The sequence below is a fragment of the Psammomys obesus genome, unplaced genomic scaffold (genome assembly GCF_907164565.1).
Source record: "Psammomys obesus unplaced genomic scaffold, mPsaObe1.curated_primary_1811, whole genome shotgun sequence".
In the NCBI taxonomy this organism is placed as follows: domain Eukaryota; kingdom Metazoa; phylum Chordata; class Mammalia; order Rodentia; family Muridae; genus Psammomys; species Psammomys obesus.
In genome coordinates this window covers 597,378-607,105 of record NW_026596433.1, presented here as the reverse complement: position 1 = coordinate 607,105, position 9,728 = coordinate 597,378, and the positions used below count along the sequence as shown (strand labels likewise).

General features: G+C 40.1%; 1 protein-coding gene across 1 annotated transcript in view; it reads right to left on the bottom strand.

The window, feature by feature from the left end:
• Positions 1 to 9,728, bottom strand: part of Tll1 (tolloid like 1) — a 125,889-nt gene that overhangs the window by 29,119 nt on the left and 87,042 nt on the right. The window contains exon 18 of the mRNA XM_055597887.1: positions 8,630 to 8,757. Within this exon, the coding sequence (XP_055453862.1) occupies positions 8,630 to 8,757 (128 nt within the window). The remainder of the gene's footprint in view (positions 1 to 8,629; positions 8,758 to 9,728) is intronic.

The window sequence follows — 9,728 nt, the reverse complement described above, 5'->3', positions numbered from 1 at the left end:
CTGTGGCCTAACAGACTGCTCCTCCCCTGGGGGGGGGGGGGGTCAAACAGCCTGCCCTTGAGATCCTGTTAGAAATAGTTCGTGTTCCCCTTACTTTGGAAAACTACTTGGTTACTGAGCTACCACGGGCCACACCCGAGCAGAAGTTCTAGGTTATATCTATAGATGGTTCTTGGTTGAGTGTCAGTCTCAGAAAAGACCCTGTGCCCGGATATATTTGGTCCTTGTAGAGCTCCTATCCTTTCCATATCGTACTAACTTCCCTTCTTTCATATGATTCCCTGCACTCTGCCGAGGGTTTGGTTATGAGTCTTAGTGTCTGCTTTGAAACACTGCTAGGTAGAGTCTTTCCAATGCCTTTTATGGTAGACTCCTGTCATAAGTTCAATGCACATCCCATTTGTCTTTCTAAATGAGGATTCATCACCTTCGCCTGTGTCCACTTTCTTGATTATCTTCTTTAGGTGTGTAGATTTCATTATGTTTATCATATCTTGTAGGTCTATATAAGCGAGTATAAACCAAGTTTGTCTTTCTCCTTCTGGGATACTTCACTCAGAATGATCTTTTCTAGATCCCACCACTTGCCTGCAAATTTCATGATTTCCACATTTTGATTGCTGAGTAGTATTCCATTGTGTAAAAATACCACAATTTCTGTATCCATTCCTCTGTTGATGGACATCTGGATTGTTTCCAAGTTCTGGCTATTACAAATAAAGCTGCTACGAACATGGTTGAACAAATGTCCTTGTTGTGTACTTGAGCAAATTTTGGGTATATACCTAGGAGTGGTATAGCTGGGTCTTGAGGTAGCACTACTCCTAGTTGTCTGAGAAAGCGCCAGATTGACTTCCAAAGTGGTTGAACCAGTTTACATTCCCACCAGCAATGGAGGAGGGTTCCCTTTTCTCCACAACCTCTCCAGCATGTGCTATCACTTCAGTTTTTCATCTTAGCGATTCTGATGGGTGTAAGGTGAAATCTCAGGGTCGTTTTGATTTGCATTTCCCTAATGGCTAATGAGGTTGAGCATTTCTTTAAGTGTTTCTCTGCCATTCGATGTTCCTCTTTCGAGAATTCTCTGTTTAGCTCTGTTCCCCATTTTTTAATGGGATTACTTGGTTTGTTGCTTTTCTGCTTCTTTAGTTCTTTATATATACTGGATATTAGCCCTCTGTCAGATAAAGGGTTGGTGAAGATTCTTTCCCAATCTGTAGGCTGTCTATTTGTTTTGATGACAGTGTCTTTTGCTTTACAGAAGCTTTTCAGTTTCATGAGGTCCCATTTATTGATTGTTGCTCTTAGAGCCTGTGCTGTTGGTGTTCTGTTCAGGAAGTTGTCTCCTGTGCCAATGAGTTCTAGGCTGTTTCCCACTTTTTTTTCCAACTGATTTAGAGTATCTGGTTTTATGTTGAGGTCTTTGATCCACTTGGACTTTAGTTTTTTACAGGGTGATAAATATAGATCTATTTTCATTTTCCTGCATGTGGACATCCAGTTGGACCAGCACCATTTGTTGAAGATGCTGTCTTTTTTCCATTGAATGGTTTTGGCTTCTTTGTCAAAATTCGAGTATTCATTGGTGTATGGGTTTATTTCTGGGTCTTCTATGTGATTCCATTGATCCTCCTTTCTGTTTCTATGCCAATACCATGCAGTTTTTATTACTGTTGCCCTGCAGTACAGCTTGAGATCGGGAATAGAGATACCTCCAGATGATCTGTTGTTGTACAGCATCGTTTTGGAGATTCTGGGTTTTTTGTTTCTCCATATGAAGCTGAGAATCTTTTTTTCAAGGTCTGTAAAGAATTGAGTTGGTATTTTGATGGGAATTGCATTGAATCTGTAGATTGCTTTTGGCAGGATAGCCATTTTCACAATGTTAATCCTACCAATCCATGAGCACGGGAGATCTTTCCATCTTCTGAGATCTTCTTCAATTTCTTTCTTCAAAGACTTGAAGTTTTTCTCAAACAGGTCTTTCACTTGCTTGGTTAGAGTCACCCCAAGGTACTTTATGTTATTAGTGGCTATTGTGAAGGGTGTTGTTTCCCTAATTTCTTTCTCAGCCTTTTTGTCTTTGGTATACAAGAGGGCTTCTGATTTTTTTGAGTTGATTTTGTATTCTGCCACTTTGCTGAAGGTGTTTATCAGCTGAAGAAGTTCTCTGGTTGAATCTTTGGGGTCGCTCATGTATACTATCATATCATCTGCAAATAGTGACATTTTAACCTCTTCCTTTCTGATTTGTATCCCCTTGATCTCCTTTAGTTGTCTTATTGCTCTGGCTAGGACTTCAAGTACAATGTTAAAGAGATATGGAGAGAGTGGGCAGCCTTGTCTTGTCCCTGATTTCAGTGGGATTGATTTAAGTTTCTCTCCATTGAGTTCGATGTTGGCTATAGGCTTGCTGTATATTGCCTTTACTATCTTTAGGTATGTGCCTTGTATCCCTGATCTCTCCAAGACTTTAAACATAAATGGGTGTTGGACTTTGTCAAATGCTTTTTCAGCATCTAAGGAGATAATCATGTGGTTTTTCTCCTTCATTTTGTTTATGTGGTGGATTACATTGATGGATTTCCATATGTTGAACCACCCTTGCATTCCTGGGATGAAGCCTACTTGGTCATGGTGGATGATATCTTTGATGTGTTCTTGGATTCGGTTTGCAAGTATTTTATTGAGTATTTTTGCATCAATGTTCATAAGAGAGATAGGTCTGAAGTTCTCTTTTTTGGTTGGATCTTTGTGTGGTTTAGGTATCAAAGTGACTATGGCTTCATAGAATGAGTTTGGTAGTGTTCCTTCTATTTCTATTTTGTGGAATAGTTTGAGGAGAATTGGTGTTAGTACTTCTTTGAAGGTCTCGTAGAATTCTGCGCTGAAGCCATCTGGTCCAGGGCTTTTTTTGGAGGGGAGACTGTTAATGACTGCTTCAATTTCCTTGGGAGATATAGGACTATTCAGTCTTTCTACCTGATCTTGACTTAATTTTGGTGGATGGAATCTGTCAAGAAAGTTATCCATTTCATTTAGATTTTCAAATTTTGTGCCATATAGGCTTTTGTAGTATGACCTAATAATCGTTTGGATTTCCTCAGTGTCTGTAGTTATGTCCCCATTTTCCTTTCTGATTTTGCTGATTTGTATGGTTTCTCTCTGCTTTTTAGTTAGTTTGGCTAAGGGTTTGTCTATCTTGTTGATTTTCTCAAAGAACCAGCTTTTTGTTTCATTGATTCTTTGGATAATTTTATTTGTTTCTAATTGATTGATTTCTGCCCTTAGTTTGATTATTTCCAGCCGTCTGCCCCTCTTGGATGTATCTGCGTCTTTTTTTTTCTAGGTTTTTCAGTTGGGCCATTAAGTTGTTTTTATGTGATGTTACGGATTTCTTCTTGTAGGCACTTAGTGCTATAAATTTTCCTCTGAGCACTGCTTTCAATGTGTCCCATAAATTTGGGTATGTTGTGCCTTCATTTTCATTGAATTCTAGAAAGTCTTTAATTTCTTACTTTATTTCTTCCTTGACCCAGCTGTCATTGAGTAGTAAGTTGTTCAGTTTCCATGTGCTTGTCGGCTTTTTGTTGTTTCTGTTGTTGATGTCCAGCTTTAGTCCATGGTGGTCAGATAGTATACAAGGGATTATTTCAATCCTTTTGTATCTGTTGAGGCTTGCTTTGTGACCAACTATATGGTCTATTTTGGAGAAGGTTCCATGTGGTGCTGAAAAGAAGGTGTACTCTTTTGAGTTTGGGTGAAAAGATCTGTAGACGTCTATTAGGTCCATTTGATTTAGGGATTCTGTGAGTGCTTTTATTTCCCTATTTGGTGTCTGTCTGGTTGATCTGTCCCTTGATGAGAGTGGGGTGTTGAAGTCTCCCACTATTAAGGTATTAGGATCAATGTTTGATTTAAGCTTTAATATTGTTTCATTTATGAATGTAGGTGCTCTTGTATTTGGGGCATAGATATTCAAAATTGTGATGTCCTCCTGTTGGATTTTTCCTTTGATGAGAATATAGTGGCCCTCCTTATCTTTTTTGATTAACTTCGGATGAAAGTCTATTTTATTAGATATTAGGATGGCTACTCCAGCTTGTTTTCTGGAACCATTTGCTTGAAAAACATTTTTCCAGCCCTTTACTCTGAAGTAGTGTTTATCTTTGTTGCATAGGTGTGTTTTTTGGATGCAACAGAATGTTGGGTCCTGTTTCTGTAACCATTCTGTTAGCCTGTGTCTTTTTATTGGTGAGTTGAGTCCATTAATATTGATAGATAATATTGACCAATGCATGTTAGTTCCTTTTGTAATGGAGTCGATGATCTTACCTTGTTTCATTGCTTGTTTTCTTTTCATTTTTGTTGGGATATTATCTATATGCCCTGTTTTCTTGGGTGAATTCATTTTCGTTGGATTGGAGTTTTCCTTCTAGTATCTTCTGTAGGGTTGGTTTGCTGTATAGATATTGCATAAATTTAGTTTTGTCATGGAATATTTTGTTTTCTCCATCTATGTTGATTGAAAGCTTTGCAGGGTATAGTAGTCTGGGTTGACATTTGTGATCTCTTAGAGTCTCCATGATGCTTGCCCAGGCCCTTCTGGCTTTCATAGTTTCTGATGAGAAGTCTGGTGTGATTCTGATAGGTCTACCTTCATATGTTACTTGGCCTTTTTCCCTTGCTGCTTTTAATATCTTTTCTTTGTTCTGTAGATTTAGTGTTTTGACTATGATGTGACGTGATGTGTTTCTTTTCTGGTCTAGTCTATTTGGTGTTCTGTAGGCCTCTTGTATATTTATGGACATCTCTTTCTTTAAGTTGGGAAAATTTTCTTCTATGATTTTCTTGAAAATATTTTCTGGACCTTGGAGCCTGGAGTCTTCTTTTTCATCAATTCCTATTATTCTTAGATTTTGTCTTTTCATAGCATCCTTGATTTCTTGGATATTTTGTGATTGGCATTTTTCTGATTTTACTTTTTCTTTGAGAGAAGTATCAATTTCTGCAAGTGTGTCTTCAGCTCCAGAGATTCTCTCTTCCATCTCTTGTATTCTGTTGGTGATGCTTACTTTTGTGGTTCCTGATCTTTTCTCCAAGTTCTCCAGCTCAAGAGTTTTCTCATTTTGTGTTTTCTTTATTGATTCTAATTCTGTTTTCATGCCTTGCACCATTTCTTTCATGTGTTTGAATTTGGATTCCTGTCTCTCTACGATGGACTCTATTTCTTTGTTCATTTCCTTTTTGTATGCCACTAATTTTTTCTCTACTTGTGCCTCTATTTGTTTGGCTATGTTTGCCTGTGTTTCTTTAAGGGTTTTGTCTATTTCTTCTTTCTTTACCTCCAATTGACTGGCCAACTCTTTGAAAGATTTGTTCATTTCCTCCTTATGAGCCTCAAATAATTGAGCAAGCATGGCTTTAAGGTCATTTTCCTGTGCTTCTGATGAATTGGAGTATCCATCGATTTTGGGGTTTGCTGGTAAAGTCATGATGTCCTGATTTATGTTGGAAGTGTTCTTTCGCCTACCCCTGGCCATTGGCTTATCTGAGACCTTCCCTGTTTGTTTTTGGAGTCTGCCGATCAGACTGGTACTGTCTCTCTCTCGAGTCTGGATAATTCTTCAGGAAGTTGAGAGAGGTCCCGTGTCCTTAGCGTGTGCTGAGGACTAGCTGTACAGGCAGGTCACTTGGCAGAGATCAGGGTATCTGGGCTCTCTGCTCTCTGGTTTGGCCCTGCTTCTTTGATGTGCTCCGCCAGTTCCGTGCTGTTGTCACTGCCAGATTATGAGGTCTTGCTGCAGCTGGAGATTTCAGGATGGTCACGTCAGTGGGAATCGGGGTAAGCAGCCTTTCTGTTCTCTGGTTTGGCCCTGGTTAGTCTTAAACTGGAGGGCTGATGTGCCCCGCCAGCTCAGTGCTGCTTGGCCGCCAGTTTAGAAAGTCCTGCTGTAACTGGAGACTGGGTTGCTAGTCCAGATGCTTTCTGGGAAGTCCTGGGGTCTCTTCACTGTGCTCTCCAAGCTTCGGAGGCCCAGCGTCTGGTGTGTCTAGCTTGTATGGCGTTTCTGTCTGGTTTTGGTGAGTATATAGAGTATTCTCTGTCACTGTGGGATTGGGCGGGCCGTACCGTCAGTGATAGCGATCCTGCGGAGCTAGTATGGTGTCTAGCAGACTTGGGCCCTGGGAGGATGGTGCAGCCGCCGCACGAATCTGGGGCTCCAAGACACAGTACTGCTGGCCTTTGCCGATAAAGGGCTTGGGGCTCCGCCTCAGTGGCTGCAGGCCCCAGGCAGTTAGGTCGGCGCTGAGAAAGGCGAGTCCGCTGTGCCGAGGAGGAGGGAGGTCTGGGGGAGGGGAGTGCCGAGAGATCAAAGGACCATTTCTCACCTTCCCCAAACAAGTCCCTGGGTGACCTGAGACCAAGGTTTTCACCTCCTGCGATGTTTCCTGTTGTTTAGAAAGTCTCTCCATTGTTTCCCTGGCTTCAGAAGTTCTTCCACTCATCAACTCAGAACTTTATCTCTTCCACAGCTCGGAAATTGTGTGTGCTAGTCGCCATCTTGGCTCCACCCCCCCCCCAATTATATTCTTTTTATTTTGTCTCCTAACCTCGGTATTCTATATATCAGATTTCACATAATATTCTAAAGTATCTTTATTTTCATAGCTCTTAACATTAGAGTTTAAAAAGTTCCTTAAACTTGAGCATCTTTTGGATATATGCCTAGGAGTGGTATAGCTGGATCTTGAGGAAGCAATATTCCTAATTGTCTGAGTAAGTGCCAGGTTGATTTCCAAAGTAGTTGTACAGGTTTCCATTCCAGCAATGGAGGAGGCTGCCCATTTCTCCACATCCTCTCCAGCATGTGTTATCACTTGAGTTTTTCATCTTAGCCATTCTGATGGGTGTAAGGTGAAATCTCAAGCTCGTTTTGATTTGCATTTCCCTGATGACTAAGGATGTTGAACATTTCTTTAAGTGTTTTTCTGCCATTCGATATTCCTCTCTTAAGAAATCTGTTTAGCTCTGTACCCCATTTTTTAATTGGATTACTTGATTTGTTGCTCAACTATGTTTGTAGCAGCTTTATTTATAATAGCCAGAAGCTGGAAACAGCCCAGATGTCCCTCAGTTGAGGAATGTATACAGAAATTGTGGTATATCTACACAATGGAATATTTCTCAGCAATAAAAAACATGGAGTTCATGAAATTTGCAAGTAAATGGTGGGAACTGGAAAAGATCATCCTGAGTGAGGTATCCCAGAAGCAGAAAAACAAACATGCTATATATTCACTCACTATATATTATATTAGACATATAATATAGGATAAATATACTAAAATCTGTACACCTAAGGAAGGTAATCAAGAAGGAGGACACTGGCTAAGATGCTCAATTCCCTTTCAGAAAGGCAAAGGGGATGGACATCGGGGGAGGGATAAAACAGTGAACATGAGAGGAGCCTACCACAAAGGACCTCTGAAAGGCTCTTCCCTGCAGGGTATCAAGGCAGATGCTGAGACTCATAGCCAAACTTTGGGCAGAGTGCAGGGAATCTTATGAAAGAAGGGGGAGATAGTAAGACCTGGAGAAGATAGGAGCTCCACAAGTCGAGCAACAGATCCAAAAAGTCTGGACACAGGGGTCTTTTCTGAGAGTGATACTCCAGCCAAGGACCACTCATGCAGATGGCCTGGAATCCCTGCACATGGGAGATAGATCAGTGTCCAAGTGGGTTCATAGTAATGGGAACAGGGACTATCTCTGATAGGAACTGATTGGCCTCCTCTTTGATCACCTCCCCCCTGAGCGGGGAGCAGCCTTACCAGGCCACAGAGGAAGAGGATGCAGCCACAGCCACTCCTGATGAGACCTGATAGACTAGGATCAGAGGGAAGCGGAGGAGGATCTCCCTTATCAGTGGACTGGAGGAGGGGCACAGATGGGGAAGAGGGAGAGAGGGTGAGATTGGGAGGGGGAGGAGGGAGGGAACTACAGGGGGGAAACAAAGTAAATAAACTGTAATTAATAAAAATATTTTTAAAAAATTTCCTTAAAGCAATGAAAATGTATCACTTCTTTTCATTATTTGAATTAGCCATACATAGTACTGTGTGACACAATTATAAGGATATTATAAAGATGTAAGAATTCTATTATCAAGATTTATAGATTGTGTAAATTAATATTCCTCAAACCACAATGCAAAATGAATACTGTTTTTAAAAACTATGCTTTGTCTAAGAGGAAAATAGAATTTATACAATCAGAAGAATACATCCTGCTGTTTTCAGGTGAAAGATTAGTCTATTGTTTTTCCCAATGAATTTCTGACATTTTTATTCTTTTACTTATTCTCCCATCTGTAAGTATATTTACCGGTAATGTTAGAATGCAAATCCTCAAGCTTAGAGCAATTTTAATAATGCCTTTTAAAGAGGCCTTGGGAGAACATGGCTTTCACCTCGATCTGGGAAATCAAGCATTTATTTTGTTTAAGTAGGAAAAAAAAAGCATAAAAAATTGTCTCAGTTACATAAAACATTCTTCCCCCTTCTCTGTGCATTAGCCAGGAAAGATACGGACACTCAGCCTAAATAAAGAAAGGGGCTCACTTACTAATTTGATGCGGTGGCCAGGAATGGCACTGATCACCCATGCGCACTCCTTTCTGCTTGGATACTTGTCTGGCCAGTTGGGACTGGTGATGAGGCCACTTGGGCTGTGGATCTTCTGTTCACACTCAGCTGTGCCAATAACAATAACAATAGTGTAATTTGGTTATGGGAATCTAATGCAGGATTAGGCCAGAAAACATGTAGCCTATTTGCCCCTGCTCTGCTGAAAGATTTCACTACACGCTAGCTAATCATCACACCGTCCGATGTTGCCATTTTCATCTGCTTTGGAAAATCTGTTGCTGAACAGGATCAGGCAGGGTTTGTAGTCTGAATCACTGGAAGTGTATGTTTGCCACAGACCACATAAGTGTCTAGAAGAAAATGAACTTCTATTTTAAACTATTGGATTGGAAATTTCAGACTTTAGTAAAGCAACATACATTGGAAATCAAGCACGTCAACACTGGGCCTCAGCAGAATATGTAATATGTCACCACTAGGAAAAGTCCATGGACTGTGTCCTTTCCCATGCCTATTCTGCTGTCAGCAGAAACATCACTTAATGATAACTAACTTTGTTAAAGTATTCTATGACTCATAAAATTATATTTTCTCTCTTCTATAGTTAAATATCTACTTGAATGTCTACACTGTCATTTTAGCTGGCAAAATGAATTATCCCCAATGTGATTTGGTGGAATTAAACTCTAAGGTTAAAAGTAAACAAATTGTTACTAACGTTGAGGGGAAATTCTGAAGTAACTTTAATAAGTGTCTCAGTAAATTACCATAATATGTCATTATGTTTCTCACAACTGATGTCACTTTAGATAAGACCATATTTGGAAGATTCTTTCTTACATAGATAATATGCTTATTTCACTGAAGAGCTTCGGTATAGTCAATTGAGACAGTTTTTCCTGCTGTCATGAAAGTTTCCTTCCTACCTAAAACACCTTCCACGTTCTCATCAAAACATTTGATTTTCAACAGAGGAATACAGAAGAAGGAAGAGGAAGAGGAGGAGAAGCGAAGAAGAAGAAGAAGAAGAAGAAGAAGAAGAAGAAGAAGAAGAAGAAGAAGAAGAAGAAGAAGAA